The sequence below is a fragment of the Etheostoma cragini genome, chromosome 3, assembly GCF_013103735.1.
Source record: "Etheostoma cragini isolate CJK2018 chromosome 3, CSU_Ecrag_1.0, whole genome shotgun sequence".
In the NCBI taxonomy this organism is placed as follows: Eukaryota; Metazoa; Chordata; class Actinopteri; order Perciformes; family Percidae; genus Etheostoma; species Etheostoma cragini.
In genome coordinates this window covers 1,435,723-1,457,690 of record NC_048409.1, presented here as the reverse complement: position 1 = coordinate 1,457,690, position 21,968 = coordinate 1,435,723, and the positions used below count along the sequence as shown (strand labels likewise).

The window sequence follows — 21,968 nt, the reverse complement described above, 5'->3', positions numbered from 1 at the left end:
CATGTCTCCAACACTATTTTCCCCTGTCACCCCTCAGGTCCTCTCCCTGAGGGCTGGGAACAAGCTATTACATCTGAGGGAGAAATTTACTACATCAACCACAAGAACAAGACCACGTCCTGGCTCGACCCACGACTCGACCCACGCTTTGGTGAGTTCGCTATAGACGGCGATTTGTGGTCTCAAGTCGAATGTTCTGTTTATTAAACAAGGACAGATTACTATTGGGCAACCGGGGGTCATTGTAATCCGAATCAGAAAAAAGATTTATTGCCAGGTAAGTAGCACTTACTAGGACTTTGCCTTGGTTGATGGTGCATACATCAAATATATTTGAACATTAAAAAGTAATAAATAAAAATAAATGCAGAAACAAATAACATGTAACTATTTAACTTTTGAAGAAAGTGAAGAGAAATGATGCATGTATTATTACAATTGTAATAGTAGAGTTCTTTGTGATTCATTGTGCGTTTTAACCACACTACATTGTTCCGGAGTGACGGAGTAGCCAAGCCATTGGTTGTTGAAATCCGATTTCACCGAACCCCCACCCGTTCCAAATCCACACCTAACCTTTTGTCAGCCATTTTAGTGTTTGAGCAACAGCTGAGTTGGCCATTAATCCCCCAGGCCAAGCTTGGGTTTGACAGTTAGCTTTGAGTGTGCGGTGGCCAGGGTTGTTGAATTAGTGACAGGACCTGGTACATGTGTTGATATGTCTCTGTGGCCATGGGAATGAGCTAATCCTCCTGTGCAAAGGAAGACTTCCAGAGATGAAGGGTTCCTGCGTATGTCACTCTGACTCATTCACGCTTCAGGTGCCATCCCTTCATTATAGCAGCATTCCCCAGGGAAGCTCACCCCGGTTCACAAAGGCAACACGTGTGAATCAGCACACAGCCTGTTATCCTTAGCTTTACTTTTTTTTATCAAGCCTGTGCACGTAAAGGGCCTGTTGTTTTTTGTTTTTTTCCCCGTAAGCAATTGTGAGTCCCACTCTGAAGGCAGGCAGGAAAGTTCAAAACAGAGTTGTAAGGGGAGGGGAGCAGCTGGGAAGAGATGGCGGCTCTGATCGGCAGAGCTCTTTGAAGATTTCTAAGTCTTGAACACACAAGGCTGCTGGGCCCCTGAAAGCCAGTGAGAGGGAGAAGGAGATCATGTTAACTCATTATGTGCCATCAGACCTAACTTTGTTCCGCATTGGAAACAATCTTTTCTGTACTTATGTTATCAATGTGCTGTTGTTTGTAGTTTTTTGATTCCTTTTAGATTTTAGAAAGATTGCTAGTTGATATTTCAAGTGTGGCTCGGTGCTTGAAGGAAACCTTAATGATATTAACTTATGATTCTATTGAATTGTATTTCCACTCATATTTCTTTTCCCATTTGTGAAAAGAAATGGGCTGCTCAGCTTCAGAGGCATCTATACTGCTGCTATGTAGGTCTCCAATCCTAAGCCAGCTGCTTTGATAATGGAGGCTAATTTGAGCTCTGAGAAGAAAAGCAGCAGAGCGCCTTTAACTGAGGCCTGTTGGCGGCTGGCTTTCCCCTGCGTGAGGCCCAGTGAAGGCCCAGCCCCATTCTGCTCCAGCTCCAGACAAACTTGAATCTCTGCCAGGCCTCTTTATTCTGTGGTCCAACTCTTAATCTGTTCCAGACCTTTTCAGTCAAGGAACTCCAATGTGAGTGGGGAGCTGGGGTGGGGGAGGGGGGGGCAGGGAGAGGCAAGGCAAAAGGGGAAGAAAGAAAAACAGAGGAACAGAGGGAAAATGCCAACGGGATAAGCATGCATCCTCTTTAAGATCCAAGGAGGTGGTGAACAGCGAACAGGCCATGAGTGCACTGTGGCCGAGTTTGAAAGGGCTTTGTGTGGATCCGTTGTTTTCTGGATGTACGAGTCCAGAGGAACAGCAGGGGAAAACATACTAGCGGGGTACCGGAGTGCACATATAGACAGAGTCTGACGCCTTAATGGAAAGCTCTTTGTCACGTGAGATTTTTCTGCCTCTGCTGTCAGAAAAAGTTGGCAGAGTGTGAGGCAGCAGTGAGCCACTTTAAAGGGTCAGTTCGTATCTTCTAACTCACCCCTTGAGGTGTTTATTTATGTGGACAGTGTTGGTTTTTAGCAGCTGATTTTCTTTTCTAGATTGCAAGAACAGATTTCTGCCCCCGCTGACGTCAATGCTGTGCAGGTGAACTGAATTGTGATTGTGGTGCAACAGGCATTGGAAAATTACAAAAAACTTGTTATTTCATAAATAATGTCACTTATTTTACGTTACTCACTGACCCCACTGACCCTCGTTTGGACACTTTTTCATTGGAGACACTAACCCTTTAACAAGGGAAAGCTTCCAGGTTTTCTTCACAGATGCTGAAGTGATAAAAACAAAACTCATCGCATTGCTATTTTTTGCATTTCAGTTTGAAAACCTTTTTTAATAACCCAACAGTGCTTCTATTCAACGGGTAAATCCAACACAACTTCCAATTTGAACCTGTTGTGTAAGTAATGCCCCTTCGGGCTGGCGAACGCTGTCGATGTGGCCTGGCTGGCTCCGTTTTCTTTCCATCTCCTCGCCAAGCCGAGTCAGGTCAACACAGACTGCTGGCTTTACTCAGACCTTGCTGCTGTACACAATGATAAAACAGTGTTTGTGTCACATCCTGTCTGTTTCTCCGCTTTGGTTATCTCAACGCTAAAATCACAACACCTTCCCAAGGGGCCTTTTTTGTTTTTATTTCTTAACTTGTTAAATCGATGGCAGACACATATTTACAGAACCTTCAAAGGAGCTGTGCCCTGGTCATATACTAGTTCACACAGCTGGCACACCCTCCACCGTACCTGCCCCAGGTGATCTTGGTGGTGTAATAAGCCCGGCGGTGTGATCGCTTGATAAGGGCTTCTGTTGCTGGCTTGTTGTGTTGCAGGGGTGCGTGAAGAAGACAAAAGGCAGACAGCATTAACTTGTCTCTTATCTGCATGGCCCACCAGCTATCACCGCCCATATGTGCTGCTGTCTTAACCACCCCCTCCAAACCCCCCCCCCCCCCCCCCCCCCCCCCCCCCCCCCCCACACACACACACACACACACATACACACATGGGCCTGGACTTCTTTTTCATGCTATCACTCTGGCCCTGAGCTGAACCCGTCCTTCGTTCCTATCAGATGTAATTCCCTGCGTCGATATGCTCATTGTTTGTGCATACTTCCTCCGGTAACATTGGTTACTGTTAGCTGTTTGGTCTGTGTGGGGGAGTCCTTGACGTGGTGGTTCAGTAGAAACTCAGCTGTAAGACTGCAGTCGCCAGCACACGGTTGTGTATCACATGTCCTACTCGTTTTTTTAATGCATACACTTCTTTAAAAGTCCCACCTTAAAGGAACATTCCACTTGATTTCAACTGCGGTTGTATTGACATAGTTTTGGCCGTGGTTTCTATAGGCTACGGGAACATTGTACCCACCATAGTGAGTGCCTACATCTGGGAACATGGCCGTACGTATCAATACAAGAAAGTCAGTTGGGGCAAGAAACCCCGGCAGGTAAACGATCAGACAGTTGTAAACAAGCCAGCATTTTATTCCCAGTTGTGAAAGAGTTATGGGAAGTTTGATTAAAGATGAAACTGGTAGTCTGTAAACTTCTCATGCGGATAATTTTACAACAAGTAAAACAAGTCAAGTTACAAGGGTTTTCTTTCTCTTCCAAACAGGTTTAGATGTCTGATTGCGGTTTCTTGCCCTGTCAGACTTCCTATTAGCGTTAAAACATGAGTACAGTATAGGGCCGCAACTAATTAGGTTTTCCATTGTCAATTAATCTGCAGATTATTCGCTCATTAGATGTTTGCTTTATAAAATGTCAGAAAATGGTGAAAAATGGGGATCAGTGTTTCCAAAAGCCCGAGCTGACGTCCTCAAATGTCTTGTTTTGTCCACAACTCAAAGATATTCAGTTTACTGTCACAGACGAGAGAAGGAACTAGAAACTGGAAACAGAGACCATTTTTATTCATAAAAAAAGACTCCAACCAATCAAACGGTTATCAAAATAGTTTATTTATGAATGAACCCTTGTGTTGTCTTCCCGTCAAAATGAAAATCGAAAATTGAAAATCATCTCTTTAGTTGAAGCTTTTTAATCAATGCTTTTAACTTTTTATTACACTTTTGTCCCTTTTTTCAATGTTTGTCACTTTTTTTTGACATTTTAACACTAACTTAACTTTACTTTTACAGTTATTTGGGGGATTTATGGTCAATAAACCTCATTTATTGGAAATTATACCTAATGTTTCAGTTAGAAAAGCAGAAATTAGGAATTATTTAGACTAAAATTAAGGGAATGGATGTTTATGATAATCAAAGACTGGAATATGTCAACTTTTACTCAATACTATTTCAAAAACACTTCAGTTTCCATCTCCAATCTCCAAAGGCTGTAAAATTGAATAAGACGCCCCAAAATTGATGAAAGTAGAGATTTGTACTTGCCAAAGAGCGTATTTTTAAGCGTATTTTAGGTAGTTAAAAAGAACATTGACATAGTAAAACTGGTCAATTTGACCTGAGGACAACATGAGGGTTAAATGTTCATTAATTTAATGGCTGACAACTTATGGATCACCTAATCGGTCTGTACCAGGGAATCTTTCTCCATGTGCGTCTGCTACAAAGCTCAGGCCTTAGCAGATCTACAGCGGCTGACGTGGCCCATGTGCAGCACCTCTACCTTAGGAAACAGCTAATGGTGCCCGTATGGTGGAGTGATCCAGCCACAAAAGGCCTCACTATCTGCCAAAGATAAGAAGTAACACTCTCCCATGGCTTCAGTTGATGTGTGTGGGAGAGAGGCGGCGGCTCCGAGACTCTGTGTGTGTTTGTCTGCATGAGTATGTGCTGTGGTGGGGATGTTGGGGGAGGCAGCAGGGACAGAGAGGGAGGGAGGGAGGGAGGGAGGGATTGAGGGGGGTAGACGGCAGGCAGGGCGGGGCCTCCAGAGCTTCCCAGGGAGAGCCCTGAGCCGTGGTTCATTCAGCTCCTGAGATAGTGTAAACAGACGGTGATTGAATGGTGATGAGAAAGGTGCCGGGGTGGGCAGGACAGCACAGAGAAAATGAAAATGAAAATTGTTCCCCCGTCAAGGCTTTGTTTTGGTTGGTGCTTCAAGCGCATAAGCAAACACCCCTCCTCATTGGTTACATTACTGTTCCTCCCCTCGTGGTCAGGCACATTTGCGTCTCTTTCTTTACTATAGTGATAAAATGTGTGACCTACTTTGCATGCATACATTTGCTGTGTTGCTTTATATTCCTGTTTTTTTGTCATTCCCACCCATTCATGAGTAAAGAATCACAAAGATTTGACTGGGGAACAGCTGTGTTTTCAACACACACCCATGTCTTCTGATAATGTAAACATGTAGTTAGCTACAATCCAATTACATGTGTTGTGGTAAAAGAACTTTGAAACTAAAGTTGGTAGTGGGACAGTGTTTACAGAACCTGATCCAGGTCTATTTCCAACCGTCTGATATCTGGACCCTTCAGGCCCGGACCAGGAGGCCTAATCTGTGATTTGTTTCGGAGGAAACCGAACGCACAATGAATGGATAAGTCATAACTGATGCAATGTACAAAACTAACAAAGGCTGTCTTAGTCAGTGAGTGGGAGGGGATCAGGTCTTACAGGAACAGGGGTTGTTTCACACACCACACAACCTGCTGCACTGGCTCTCACTTACAAAACGCTCAAGTTGTCAGTCTTGTTATGAGGCATTTAAATGCAGCCAGGCATTAAAACGTGTAGTTGCAGAGATGGTAGTGTATTTATAGTCTGCTGGAGATCATACAGTATCTGTAGTATTTATACATCCAGTACTGAACATATTCTGCTGGCTGCTTATTAGCATAACATAGAATGGAGATGCAAAAGACAAAGCTGTCCTATCGAGACCCAGCAGATTTTTATGACCAGAAAAGTCACAATAAAACAAATCCAAGCTCTCAAGGTTTGTTCGAAAAAGAGTAAAAGGCCTTTAATTCTTTTGGTAAATACATGAATTTACCAAAATCTTTCAAAACGTGTGTTTGCTTGAGCCCTCCTCCGGGTGTAGTGACACAAAGAAATGTTGCTGTTAGTTTTGGACATTACAGAAGGAAGACAAAGCTGGAACCATCGGTTTCTCCTAGTCTTCTCAAGTTCTTTTGATAGAACAAAGTCGTAGACCATTTTTACGAAGTTATTACACACATTACACACAGGCCTGATTTACACACACGGAGAGATGTCAGAATGGGGTGGGAACTGCCCATGGAAAGGACCCCCAAGCAGTTGGGGGTTCGGTGCCTTGCTTAAGAGCTCCTTGGCAATGCCCAGGAGGGGAACTGGCACCTCTCCAGCTACCAGTCCACCACTATACTTTGGTCCATATAGGGATTGAACCAGCAACCCTCCGGTTCCCGACCGCCTACTGAATGAGCCACCCCATTTGTACCATTTATAGTGTCTGTGTATGCGAAGTTTAAAATGAGCACTAAATATTATAAAATAGCAACAAATTTGAACTCCTATATTTCTCTTTTGCAGCCCTGAACCAGCAGAGGATCTCCCAGAGTGCTCCAGTGAAGCAGGGAGGGCAGCTCCCTCCCGGAATCATGGGAGGCAACAACCAGATGAGGCTGCAGCAGATCGAGAAGGAAAGGCTGCGGCTGAAGCAACAGGAGCTGCTTCGGCAGAGGCCACAGGTCAGTAATCACAGTGAAAGCATTTCTTTTGACATGTACGGTGGCCCCGTGGAGGAACAGCTCCCTTGTATCAAAAACATCACAAGGTCAGGGTAGCCTTGGTAGCTCACCTAGTGGAGCGCACAGCCACATACAGAGAACCTTTGCTGCATGTCATTCCCCCTCTCTCTCTCCCCCTTCATGTCTAAGCTGTACTGTCAACAATAAAGGCCTAAAATGTCAAAAGAATTATCTTAAAATGGTTAAAAACTTTCACTACGAGACACTGGACCTCTAACTGGTGGAATGAGGGCATCAGCTGTATGATAATGTCATAAATAAAACCTAATGTACATTTTGGATAGGCCTTTAAAATTGAGTCATAATTGTATAGGTATAGCAGTGGATCTTGAGCCCCTTTGATCAATGGTTATTGTTAACACCACCCTGCGATGATGTCCCGTGAGTCATACGTGGTCATTTTATCACTTCCTAACTGTGATGTGTCAATGTGCCGCCCACACAGGGTGGTGCAACCGAGTGCAGTAGTTTACTCAAGGCCGTGTCAGTTTAGCAGAAACAGAGCTTTATGATTATGAATGAGGGTGCTGGTGACTTTGTTTACCATGGCATTCCCGTGGGTTGTTTAAAGTTCACCGTGTAGGAAGTGGCATAAGTGTGTTCATGCACCAGACGTTAGAGGGCCAGAGATGATTGGACTGTCCTGACTGAAAGGCCTGTACACATGCACTGCATGCTGAAAGCGTAACTTTGGTATTGCTTAACCTTTTTTCAGATGTATTTGTGTCTAAGTGACTGATGGGAACAACAATATTTAAAATTGGTTCAGTATTAAGCCTGAATTGTGCATCTTCAATTTACCTCCAGTAAAAGGGTTTGTTTTGCCACAGATATGCTCAGATTATAAATAGTGTCTGACAACATTATGGACAGGATCTGTACAGAGGTTGACTTTTTCTTAAAGAGTAAGTTCTGTTTAACATGAAACCCAGAAAATCTAAACTAAATAAAACCATCAAAACCCATCTTGGTTTGTCTTCCACTGTTCCAACAATCACCCCTCTGGTCTGGTTGAAACAAAACCTTAATTCCCCCGTTAACATGTGAAAATATGCTGGCTCTATACACGCTACAAGTAGTGTGTTTAAATGCAGATTTCTTTGCTGTTTCTGGTTAAACAAACCCATTAAAGAAAGTTCTATCTCTGTAGAAATCCTTCCCATAATGTTGCCAGACACTAAGAATAACAACCTGATCCTGCCTGTCAGTGGCAAAAACAGCACGTAAAGTGGACAAAATTAACGATGCACATTTGCGGCTAGAGGTTACATTGCAGTCAGCTTCGCAGCTGCCAGTTACAGCATTCTCACTCGACACTGGACCAATTTCAAAGATTTTAGCTCACATTAGTCACTTAGACACAGATGCCTGGGAAAATAGGGTCTATGTTAGAAAATACCAAAATGATCCTTTGAGTAACCTGGCTATCTTCGACTTTCTGAAAGGTTATGTGAGGGAGAAATCTGGTTTGCATAACAGGGTAAGGGATTAAGAGAAACATGGTTATAAAACATAGATTTTTGCAGGAGAATCCTGATTTCTTAGCCAGGCCAAGCTCCTTAAACTCATTTCGAATTGTGACACGCCTTTGTTTGTGGGTTTTAAACAACGGTTGTACAGTAACTAGGTTATATCAGTGCATGAATTTTTTTATTCCCTGCCTTCTTAGGTAAATTTCTACTGGTTTGTGTGCATGCATATGTAGAAAAAGTTATGGAATTAATAAATGATGCAAAGAAAACACAAAGTTGATGACACATGAGCAGCTCAGTTATCCAAACTCCAGACACACATATTCACTAGTGAGTTTAATGGAAAATAATAAAAGGGGGGGATGGAATTGCAGACCAGACGGGATACATTTCAAGCGCTACAGGCTACATAGACTACTGTATGTTCCAGTAAACGCCTAATTCCTGTAACTTCTCAGATACAAAATGTTCGGAATACGGAGACCATTCTGTGTTTGCAAATATGTGAGAGCATGAGTACAGCAGGACATTTTGCAATCGTGCAAGCTATATGCTTTATGTAGGGAGTTCAGCTTTGGGGCAATACTTGCCACACCCAAATGGCTTCCACATGGCAGAAATGTGATGAAGAACGGCTGGCGATGTATGCAACTTGCTGGTGGCAGTCCAGTGCTGACGCTGCTCAGTCACGCACAAAAAGAGCAAGCCAATAAAACCATAAAGGTTGTTTACAGTACACAGCCCTCATATTCCCTCTAAATCAAAACCAGATTGTTTACATGTGCGCATGGGATTCTGGGATAAATGTTGGAGGAGGAAAGCACTGCTGCGAGCATAGCGGAAATAAAAACAAAAGGATGAAAAAACAAAAACGATATACGTTATTATCCATCTTTTTGCCTCAAATAGGATCCATTTCTTTAACAACCTATTGGTTGCCTCTGTGTCGCCTGTGACTCTAAACATTGAATGAGATCTCAAAATGGTCCTCCTTCCTGTGAGTACGTTTACGGGAAGGAGGTGAAAAAGAACAGCATGACTTCATATCCGTAGCCTTATCTGATCAGAGCATGATCCGAGCATGTGTCGAACACAATTGTCTCCAACTGTTGTCGGCCCCTCATGTAATTTGACACTCTGTATGGGCAGAAATGGAGAGCGCCATCTGTGCGTAAGTCCTTAATTTAACATTTTCTGCAGCGACAGCAGAGCAGCAGGGCTAAAAGACAGTTGGTAAATGAACCGGTGTATATTTAGCTTCTGGGGTTAGGTGTGGGTTCCATTGTGTTGCTCATGGGTTTGGTGCTTTATCGTCCACAGGAGCTCGCTATAAGGAATCAGCTGCCAACCAGCATGGATCAAGATGGCAGCACAAACCCTGTGTCCTCCCCCATGGCCCAGGATGCCCGGACCATGACCACCAACAGCTCTGACCCATTCCTCAACAGGTTGGTTCCATACAGAGCCCAGGAGTGTTTAGTTGTGTATGTGGAGCGAACGTACAACACGGCTCACACCGAGGCGCGCTTGGCGAGGCACTTTGGCTCGTCAGACTCGGCCCTTTGAGCAGTGGCGAGAGCTCCTCTACTAAAAACAGAATGCCAGTCTCGGGGGGGGGGGCTCTTAACCCTCCTCACATGGTAATGTCACATTCACACCAGCAGCTCTGTCCTGGGGTTCACTGCACTCTGAGGACCTCTGGTGTCCAACTGCTGCAATAAAGGCAATCCCAACCCTAATTGTGATGTAACCTGTGAAATAAACTTTAAGAAAACAACACTTGTATTCAAACTGGGGATGGACAACTTCCACAATTCAAGTAGTGAAGACACAAAACTACCCCATGGACTGACACTAGACTAAAAAAAATGGCTGCGAGATCAATAAATTAAATTCAAATAACTTCATACATCCCCGGGGGAAATTTTAAAACCATGAGGAGTAGTTCTGACGAGTAAGAAATATATAAGAAATACACACAACGCCTTAACTAATATACTTAAAGTGAAATAAGAGGAGGGCAGCAACAACACATGCTCAGTTTTATATTAAAAAGTATTACTGTATCAAGTGTTAATTTTGAATGGGACAGGAAGTTTTTCTCACTATTGGTGAATGCTGCTCCATGGCATTCTGGGAAATCATTGCTAGCAGTTCAAGCTCTAGTTCTTCTGTGAGCGGATGAAGTGAGGAAAGGGCTGAATAGCAAGCAGGCCATGAGAACATGTGGTCCAGTCAGTAGACGGGCCAACCTAATCTCCCCTCCTCCCCTCCTCTCACAATGGCCTCATTCATCCTGCCTCCGCCATACTCTGCCTACATATTTTTCCTCTGCTAATTAGTATAGGCTTGTCAAATGTCTTCTCTCTGCCTCTTTGTCTCTCTGTTGCCCCGTTCACCGTTGCTCTTTTTGCCATATTCTGCAGTAGAGGATGAGAACAGGAAAGCTCGGTCACCACAGTCGTTAAACAGAACTGCTGAAACTTGGATGTGTGCAGAAGGGAATTAAGGCCACACTGTTACTTTTCAGCCTGTGTGCTTTTAATAACGGAGTGTGTTCGCATTGTTGGATCAGTTAATTAGATTCACGTAGTTCACTTTCAAAGTAGTTCAGTGTGGGTCATTAAGGTCATCCACAGACAAAAAGCTTTTTATTTTCTTTTGGTCTGATGGGAATGGGGATGTTTATTAGCCATTGTGTGGAGTTTGTAACCCAGATTTCTTTGTTTTTGCATGTTTCAGCGGGACCTACCACTCCAGGGACGAGAGCACAGACAGCGGCTTGAGTATGAGCAGCTACAGCGTCCCTCGCACTCCGGATGACTTCCTCAACAGTGTGGACGAGATGGACACAGGTGAGGCTGGAAACATAATCACACGTCACACAGTCACTACATTTACATACTACAAACACTACATTTAATACAGATCATGCAAACAACATTATCTATTTGGATATTTTGAATATAGCATTTCTTAATAAAATCATATGGTAAGTTCTGGTATTATTCAGGTTTTAGAGGCATTCTTTTGACATGTATTGCACATTCAGAATGTGCGTCCTAATCAGGGTTTTTGCCTCAGTTTACGGCCTCTAGTCTGTTTACGGCTTGCAGTCAGCTCTCAACAGTTTGCACGGCTGCGGGTAGAGATGTTTCCTAAAATAAAAGCTACCTACTTTATCACTACGAAGTACTTTTGTGGAAAACATCGCAAAGCCGACCTTTTCTAGAAGGTTGAAGCAATGAAAGAGGGCGGCTTTGTTTGCACGGTCGAACAAGAAAAACACTGAAAAAGGTCTGTTTTGCACGGCTGCATGGAAACAGGAATGTAAGTGGAATAAAGCTTTCATTAGCTATGTGAACAGCTTAGTCGGAATATCGTCTTTTTCAGAATAAGGGAAAAAAACAGAATACGATGTGCATGTGAAGGTCGTCAGCGTGGTCTGCGTTATGACGGCTCCCTGCTTGTAGTTGGCGATTGGTTTTGGTTTTTAGTTTTGTGCGACACCACGTTGTAGTCATGTTTGTCGAATAGAAGGAACAGGAGGGTAGCCTGTTGTTATCGACGGGATTATTATTCATAGATGGTTACCTGCATCTCTAGCTACTCTCATAGTTAACATGGGAGAAGATGCTCAGATTAACTGCTTTAATGCAAAACTAACCTGAATCAACTGTAGCTGTGTTAATAGCACTTTTGACTTAGTCGATTTTTAGCCGCCTTGGCTTGTTGATATTGCGATGTCGTAGCTGTCAGAAATCCCCCAAATCTCCTGCTGGTAATTACCACTAGGAGTCCGTTGTAATGTTTAGGTTTTTTTACTCACTTGGAGGCTCATAATTACAGTCTGTACAAAAAGGAATAGGAACATACTTCCAACTATTGTCTTTACAGTAAAGCACCAAGCTGACAAAATCTTCAAAACATGCTTATTTCTATTGTGTGCAGGGCTCCATGCATGGGAAGAATCTGGTCTTAAATGCGAGTCTCTTTCAAAAAAACAATCCAAGGCACACTGTTGGGTTTGAGACCAAATGAAAACGCCTTGCTTTAACCCTAACCCATGGCAACATGCATTTAACACGACCAGCGTGTTGCAACTACATGTATCTCCTTCACGGTCATTGTTAGCAGAGGCTTGCACACCTATATTGTGTTACCCTAATCAGTGGAGGGGTTGTCTGCAAGCCCGTTGGTTGGATAAAATCTCATAAGTCTCCTCTATAATGTATAAAAAGTCCTAAGAGATCCAAGTGGTGGAAAGTATTGAAGAATATTGAACTCTGTGAAGCCGATTTCCCATCGCAGCCCATGTTAAGGTGAAACTTCCCTGGTTGACTACTGACATTAAGACATTAATATTTTTTATTACATGTTTTCTGAACTTGTGTTTAATTACGCAAATTAGGCATTGTCTACTTAGATATGTGCCAATTTTCATAAATAATTGTGTTCCTTTTTTTAACTTGGACCCTGTTGGCTTTCAATGCTTTCCACCACTTGGATTTCTTCCCATACCGTATGTTATAGAGGAGACCTTTCTAAGGAATAAACACTTTTCAGATTTGTGGGAGATTCACCTTTTTTTTTCTCACAAAATGCTTGTACTAATAGGAGAGAGAGAGGATAAGATGAGGGCAGGGGTTACAAATGAAGAGTTCCATATATGTAATACAATTCTTTTCCCAAAGTGATATTTCACAGAAAAGGAGAAAAGTCTATCTCATCGTTGAGGCTGGGGTATTTAGTCTTTTTCAGTTGTACAATCCAAAAAGTCTTGCATTGGAGTAGTCTTATTTTAGTGGGGGTTTTGTTTTATGCGGTCTTCTCCTCTAATGTCCTTTTCAACCACTTCTAACACCATGACTTCCAAATGTCCCGTTTGTAATGCCGTAGTATAATAACCATTTTGTGCGGGTGGCATTTTTATGTTCTGCAACTTGGCCTACATAGAAACAACCACAGGGGCTCTCCCGTCTGTAAACAACATGTGTTCTACTGCAATCAGCACAGTGGCTGTATACCCAGCGGTGCTTCGACTCCATTGTCCTTATCTTTAAACATGCTTGCTTAGTCAAATCGTTTTAATGACTTCTTTATTTTCTTCCTGTTTGCTAGGGGACTCTCTCCCACCCTCCATGGCAACACAGCCCAGTCGTTTCCCCGACTACCTGGACGCCATCCCGGGAACAGACGTGGACCTAGGCACCCTGGAGAGTGAGAGCATGGCGGTGGAGGGCGAAGAGCTGATGCCCAGTCTCCAGGAGGCCCTGAGCTCCGACATCCTCAATGACATGGAGACAGTGCTGGCAGCTACCAAGATTGACAAGGAGAGCTTCCTCACGTGGTTATAGAAGATCTGAGCAGGGCGCGCCGTACTCCTCACCACACTCTGCTCTACTCTGTGAAGGAGCCACAGATGCTTTTAAACAAGACATTTCAGCAAGCCTCTCTGGACTTCTGTTTCTGGCTCAGCGTGTAAGGCCAAGCTCTTCTGAGGCAGTGTTGTTCTTTTCTTTTTCTCTGGTGTGTTATCTCTTTATTTTGTCTGTGTCTTCAAGGCTGGCCCATGAACAGACAATTACACAAGGGTCCCCAAATTTTTCACAGGTCTGTCCGTGATTCTAGGGCATCTTTCCCTAGAGCAGGGGTCGCTCCTTCCCCCTGGTCTCCCCTCATAGCTGAGCTCAGCTAGTGCATGCACTCGCCCGCAAGGGCTGCCATCAGCAGACATCACCCGGAGGCTCTGGTGCCTGTTTTTCTTGCAACATAGCATAAAGCAGCTCCACATAACTGCATTTGGGACTAATGCATCTAGCTTAATAAGCTTTATATGGCCTTGTATGTTTTTATTCTTCTTTTTTTGTGTTTTCAACGAGCCTGTCCAACCAAAAATGATGTATTTGAAGCATAAAGAACAATACTGATTTGGAGTAAAGGTAACGTGAGGCCCGGTTTGAACGCGTTAGCTTTGCTGGGTGAGTGGGTGGGGTGGGTGGGGGGGTAAGGGTGGAGCCTGGGGACCGATTACATTGCTGCTTGGCTGTGCCAGCAAGTCTAAGTTAAACCTTTGATAGATCAAGTGCCTTCGGTTGTATTTTGTGAGACGCAACTCGAACAATTATAAAGTTTCTGTAACGCAGCAATAAGCATTAGGCTGTATTCATTTACATCAGCCACACTTTCCTCAATCTATTTTTCAATACTCAAAATTGTATTTTTGTTTCATAAACACATTATGAGGGGATTTAGGGATTTCTGTTTAGTTTTTTTTTAAACCCTAAGTATTTCAGTCTTATCGAAGCCTAATTCATGATTCATCCTTTGTTTTATCTTTAATAGTATTCTTTTATTTTTTAGGTTAGTACATATCTATGATAGCTTAGATCAAATGGCATTTTGCCTATTGTTTTTAATGCATTTTTAACCGGGTCGACTGTTATCACAGCACAACGCTTCACAAATGATGAAGTCTGCCAAGACAGAACGCTTCAGTTAGGCCTTTTTAACCATTTAGCTGATTTTCTTCTTGTCTCTGTGATTTACTATATACATATTAGTGTTATTGTCTATTTGTTGATCACATGCAGCTTTGACTATATTTCCTAAACATGAACCAAAAAGGCAGATCTTTTGGCTAAACAGAAACCACAGCTCTTCTATCAATTCAGTCTTGTGTTTGTCTTCCGAAGGAGGGAGCGGAACCCCTCTGTGCGACGCTGTGTGTTGAGGTGAGGGGTTTAGAGACTACAGCTGGGACAGGTTGAGGCAGGTTTTAAGAGTCACGTCAAGGCCAGGGTTTGACTGACAGCGGTGAGTTACACAGATTGTTGAATTTTTGTGTGTGTGAAGTAATTAAGAAACAATCAGTTATTATCTCAAGTCCGGAATTGTTGTGGCAGATTCCAAAGATGTTTTTGTAATGACGCTAACACTTATTATTTTCGCTTCCATTTTCCCAGAGTCCAGCACGGTTTGATTTGTCAGTCAGCCTCTGTATGAACACACTGTATAAGCTAATGAGAAAATGGTGTAGGTTTAAAGTGTTATTGGACATGTCTGAATAGGTCTAGCTGAGAGATTCTTTTTTATTTTTTAGACGAGATGGTTGTTTATGAGTGACTAACCCTGAGATTTTAAGGATGAGGTTTCAGAACAGAGAAGCGAGCGATTCCCATGTTTACATTATCTCGGAGTATAAAACTGCTGAGCGCCACAGTGGAGACAACACATTGGCCATTCTCTCATAATCCCATTATTTTCATGTTTACACCATGACTGCAGGAACTGCATGCCCTTGCATGGTGTCACCCTGACTCTGTTGCCAAACAATACTTCATTGGTAGCATTAATAACTTGATGGAACAATGATTTTCTTTTTGTAGATCAGAGATCATGAACATTTTTTTTTATTCTGTGTGGAAAAACCTGTTTTTAGTTTTGATTTTATTGATCATTTAAATCATGTGTTGATGGATTTACGGTGGATAAACAGTGTTGGTGAGAACAATGCAACTAAAACGAGTGGTACACTACAGTGCTTGTATTGCACAGCTACAGAGTTTTCATTTTGATGCTATGACGCATTTTGTCACACAAACCTGATTTTATGCTTACTTAGTGTGTAACTGTCAGAGCGTATTAGCTACTGACCGTCATTGTAACAGTAGAACTAATCACACAAGTTAAAGGATTTTTGTATTTAGATTTTTCTAAATGCACATGAAATGAATTTATATTCAGTAATGATCTGTTCATTTTTTTTTGATAGGTATGTGCATGTGTTTTAGAACAATAAATTCTGTTACATTATATCTTGCTTCATATGATACTTTGAAATTGGCCTGAAATAAAGCATATACTTTGTGGTAATATTTTCCTTGTGTGGTATTGTATTTCATCATTCTAAATATACACACATAGGATATTCTTGTTTGTACCTACCCTAAAAGCTTTGAATGAATAGCTGGTTCTCATTTTTACATCAAATGTAGATTTAATAGAATAACTTTGAAACTTCTGAAAGAATGCTAACCGACATCATGACATGGTGCATATCAATAAATCACATGGCAATGCAGATTTAAGCATATAGCATACAAAAATTGCCAACAGAGTTAGTCTATGCAGTATTTTGTCTTTAGCTGTGATCACCACGATGAGAAAACTACACTTTTTTTAATCTATTCCATTTATGACGTTTAATTTTGAAACTATTCACCGGAAAGGCTTATTATGTGTTGCAGTTTCTCACTATGACCACTAGGTGGTAGTAAACAATGTTCCAAATCAGCGATTGATCATGTACAGTATATTCGAGTTCTGTTCTTAAATACATTTATAAAGATAAATAGAGGTACTATCACTTCCCTACTTTACATTTTATTTTTTTTATTTTCTTATACTCCACTAGTTAATCGATTCCGCAAATCAGAGGGAAATACTGTATTCAATTTGTTTTCTTTTTTTTTTACAAACAAAAAATATGATGAATTTATAAAATGTGAAAAGATTAAACTACTTAACCTGTAGTAGTTGAAATGTGTCATTGTGTAGTATAAGAAAATGTCAAAATAGTCATACAAAGTCATAGTATATTATGTCAAAAAAGGTCATAGTATAGTACATCAAAAAAGTCATGAATTCTACAGTCAGAGTAAAGTATATAAAGAAAAGTCATGGTATAGTATGACAAAAAAATCATGAAATGTCATAACATATTATGTCGAAAAAGTCATACAAGTCATTGTATAGTATGTCAAAAAAGTCATAGCACAATATGCCAAGAAAATTCACAGTATAGTATGTTACGAAAGTCATGAGAAGTTATGGTATAGTATGTTGAACAAACTGATTATGAAGTGATAGTATTGACATTGTTGGTTTTAACAGCCTAGAACATCAATCTCTTCTTCAAGTAAACCAGGTCCGGGATGTGGTTGAAAACATCCAGAAACCAACAAACAGTTACAGGGTTTAGTTACATTTGGGTCCCAAGTCAAACACACAGGAGAACACAAAACTCTCTCAGTCGTGAGATAAAGTCATAAAAAGTAATAGTTTACTTTCTTCATGATAAATAGGTGTCACTTTTCATGACATTTTTCAACGTGCTATACTATGACTTCCTTGACACCTTTCTTGACATACTATGACATTTTGGCTCTTCCCAGCATACAAGTAATATGACTATTTTTCTGATAATGCAACTCTCTGGAGAATGAAACACTCTCTGGAGAATGAGGGCATTGATCCCACTACCTCTCACATGCGAAGATAGCTCTCTACCATTTGAGCTAATTCCCCAGTGGAAGCATTGGTAGTATAAGTTTCTCCTGCAAAAATGTTTGTGGTCTTGTTTTATTATTATTACATGTCGATAACGTTATATGTCAAAATAAGTTATTAAAAAGTTGTAAAAATTAACAGTATAGCAAAAAAAGTCATATTACAGATTGACAAAAAGGTCTTAGTATAGTATGTAGAAAAAAGTGATAAAAAAAGTCAGTCACATTGTCATAAATTTGACTTTTATGTTGAAAAACGTATGGCATATGGTAGTGATAATATCTAAAAAAACCTCATAATGCAGAAAAAAGTGTGAAAAAGTCAAATTATAGCACATCAAAGAATGATAGTCAGTTTGAAGAAAAACGTCATACCACAGTATGTTGAAAAAAATGATAGTCAGAGTATAGTATTAAGAAAAAAGTCTTACTATAGTAATTTAAAATATTCATAAAATGTTATGGCATAGTATGTCAAAAAAGTCATAAATGCTAAAGTCATAGTACAGTATGTCAAGAAAAGTCATGGTATAGTGTGTTGAAAAAGTCATAAAAAGTCATAGTATAGTATGTAAAAATAAGTGATACACATCATTGTGACAAAAAAAACTTAGTATAGTGTGAAGAAAAGATTCATAGCATAGCCCACTGAAAAAAGTCATAGTACAGTATGTCCAAAAAATGATAAACAGCTATAGCTAAAAATAAAGTCATAGTATAGTACATCAAAAAAAGTCATAGTATTGTACATCGAAAAAGGTCATAGGATAGTACATCGAAAAACAGTCATAGTATAGTACATCGAAAAAGTCTTTGTGTATTACATCAAAAAAAAAAACGTGGTATAGTATATAAAAAAAAAACATAGTATAGTACATCAAAAAACAGTCATAGTTTAGTACATTGAAAAATTGTAAAGAAAGTCATAGTTTTATAGTACATCGAAAAAAGTCATAGTATAGTACTGATAGTACATCAAAAAACAGTGATAGTATAGTACATCGAAAAAGATCTTTGTATAGTACTTCGAAAACAGTCGTAGTATAGTACATCAAAAAAAGCCTTTGTATAGTACATCATAAACAGTCATAGTGTAGTACATCAAAAAAAGTCATAGTTCAGCACATCGAAAAAAGTCATAGGATAGTACATCGAAAAAAGTCATAGTATAGTAAATCAAAAAAAGTAAAAACAAGTCATAGTATAGTACATAAAAAAGGTCTTTGTATAGTACACTGAAAACAGTCATAGCATAGTACATCGAAAAAAGTCATGGTATGGTACATAAAAAAAAGTCATAGTACAATACATAAAAAAAGTCATAGGATAGTACATCGAAAAAAGTCATAGTATAGTACATCGAAAAAAGTCATAGTATAGTACATTGAAAAAAAGTTTTAAAAAAGTCATGGTATAGTACATCAAAAAAGTCATAGTATAGTACATTGAAAAAAAGTCATAGTTTAGTCCATCGAAAAAGTCTTTGTGTAGTACATCGAAAACATTCGTAGTATAGTACATCGAAAAAGTCTTTGTGTAGTACATCGAAAACATTCGTAGTATAGTACATCGAAAACAGTCATAGGATAGTACATCGAAAAAAGTCTTTGTATAGTACATTGAAAAAATTCATAGTATGTTAAATCGAAAATAGTCATAGTATAGCACATCAAAAAAAGTAATAGTATAGTACATCGAAAAAAAGTTAAAAAAGTCCTAGTATTGTACATAAAAAAGTAATTGTATAGTACATAGAAAACAGTAAGTGTAATACATCGAAAAAAGTCATAATATAGTACATCGAAAAAAGTCATAGTATAGTACATCGAAAAAAAGTAAAATCAGGTCATAGTGTAGTACATGAAAATGTCATAGTATAGTACGTCAAAAACAGTCATAGTGTATAACATAGAAAAAAGTCATAGTGTAGTATATCGAAAATATTTTTAAAAAAGTCATAGTTTAGTACATCGAAAAAAAGTCATAGTATAGTACATCGAAAAAGTCATTGTATAGTACATCAAAAAAAAGTCATAGTATAGTACATCAAAAAAAGTCATAGGATTTTACATCAAAAAAAGTCATAGTATAGCACTTTAAAAAAAAGTCATAGTATAGTACCTTGAAAACAGTCATAGTGTAATACATCGAAAAAAGTTATAGTATAGTACATTGAAAAAAGTCATAGGATAGGACATCAAAAAAAGTCATAGTATAGTACATCAAAAAACAGTAAAAACAAGTCATAGTGTAGTACATTAAAAAAGTCATAGTATAGTACATCGAAAACATTTTTTAAAAAGTCATAGTTTAGTACATTGAAAAAAAGTCATAGTATAGTAAATTGAAAAAAGTTATAGGATAGTACATCGAAAAAAGTCATAGTCTAGTACATCGAAAAAAAGTCATAGTATAGTACATTGAAAAAAGTTATAGGATAGTACATCGAAAAAAGTCATAGTATAGTACATCGAAAAAGTCATTGTATAGTACATCGAAAACAGTAATAGTGTAGTACATTGAAAAAAGTCATAGTATAGTTCATCAAAAAAAAGTCATAGTATAGTACATCAAAAAAAGTCATAGGATGTTACATCGAAAAAAGTCATAGTATAGCACATCAAAAAAAAATCATAGAATAGTCCATCGATAAAAGTCTTTGTATAGTACATTGAAAAAGTCATGGTATGGTACAATAACAAAAAGTCATAGTACAATACATCGAAAAAAGTCATAGTATAGTATATCAAAAACAGTCATAGTGTAGTACCTTAAAAAAACTCATGGTACAGTACATCGAAAAAAGTCATAGGATAGTACATGTAAAAAATTCATAGTATAGTACATCGAAAAAAATCATAGGATAGTACATCGAAAAAAGTCATAGTATAGTACACCGAAAAAAGTCATCGTATAGTACATTATAAAAAATAAAAAAAGTCCTAGTATATTACATCGGAAAAAGTCATGGTATAGTACATCGAAAAAAAGTCATAGTACAGTACATAAAAAAAAGTAATAGTATAGTACATCGAAAAAAAGTAAAAAAAAGTCATAGTATAGAACATAAAAAAGTCATAGTATAGTACGTTGAAAACAGTCATAGTGAAATACATCAAAAAAAGTCATAGTATAGTACATCGAAAAAAGTCATAGTATAGTACATCGAAAAAAAGTAAAAACAAGTCATAGTGTAGCACATGAAAATGTCATAGTATAGTACGTCAAAAACAGTCATAGTGTAGTACATAAAAAAAAGTCATAGTATAGTACATCGAAAATAATTTTAAAAAAGTCATAGTTTAGTAAATCGAAAAAAAGTCATAGTATAGTACATCGAAAAAAGTCATAGGACAGTAAATCGAAAAAAGTCATAGTATAGTACATCGAAATAAAGTTACAAAAAGTCATAGTATAGTACATCGAAAACAGTAATAGTGTAGTAGATCAAAAAAAAGTAAAAAGAAGTCATAGTATAGTACATCGAAAAAGTCATAGTATAGTACATCGAAAAAAGTCATAGTATAGTACATCGAAAAAAAGTAAAAACAAGTCATAGTGTAGTACATGAAAATGTCATAGTATAGTACATCGAAAATATTTTTTTAAAAGTCATAGTTTAGTACATCGAAAAAAAGTCATTGTATAGTACATCGAAAAAAGTCATAGGATAGTACATCGAAAAAAGTCATAGTATAGTACATCGAAATAAAGTTACAAAAAGTCAAAGTATAGTACATCGAAATAGTCATTGTATAGTACATCGAAAACAGTAATAGTGTAGTACATCAAAAAAAAGTCATAGTATAGTACATCGAAAAAAAGTAAAAACAAGTCATAGTGTAGTACGTGAAAATGTCATAGTATAGTACGTCAAAAACAGTCATAGTGTAGTACATCAAAAAAAGTCATAGTTTAGTACATCAAAAAAAGTCATTGTATAGTACATCAAAGAAAGTCATAGTATAGTACATCGAAATAAAGTTACAAAAAGTCAAAGTATAGTACATCGAAATAGTCATTATATAGTACATCAAAAACAGTAATAGTGTAGTACATCAAAAAAAGTCATAGTATAGTACATCAAAAAAGTCATAGTATAGCATATAAAAAAAAAGTCATAGTACAGTACATTGAAAAAATCATAGTATAGCAAATCAAAAGAAGTCATAGTATAGTAGATCAAAAAAAAGGGAAAAACAAGTCATAGTATAGTACATCGAAAAAAGTCATAGTATAGTACATTGAAAATAGTCATAGGATAGTACATTGAAAAAAGTCATAGTATAGTACATTATAAAAAAATTTAAAAAATCATAGTATAGTACATCAAAAAAGTTATAGCATAGTACATCAAAAAAAGTCATGGTATGATACAATAACAAA

At 38.9% G+C, this 21,968-nt stretch overlaps 1 protein-coding gene across 2 annotated transcripts in view; it reads left to right on the top strand.

Moving 5' to 3' along the window:
- yap1 (Yes1 associated transcriptional regulator) overlaps positions 1–21,968 on the top strand; it is a 42,869-nt gene that overhangs the window by 15,276 nt on the left and 5,625 nt on the right. The window contains exons 4-8 of one of the 2 annotated variants that reach the window (XM_034866607.1): positions 38–151; positions 6,603–6,760; positions 9,613–9,740; positions 11,035–11,147; positions 13,414–13,680. In XM_034866607.1, the coding sequence (XP_034722498.1) occupies positions 38–151; positions 6,603–6,760; positions 9,613–9,740; positions 11,035–11,147; positions 13,414–13,649 (749 nt within the window). In that variant the 3' untranslated portion in view covers positions 13,650–13,680. Of the gene's footprint in view, positions 1–37; positions 152–6,602; positions 6,761–9,612; positions 9,741–11,034; positions 11,148–13,413; positions 16,168–21,968 lie in introns of those variants that run through there. The other variant, XM_034866606.1, reaches the window with a different exon arrangement.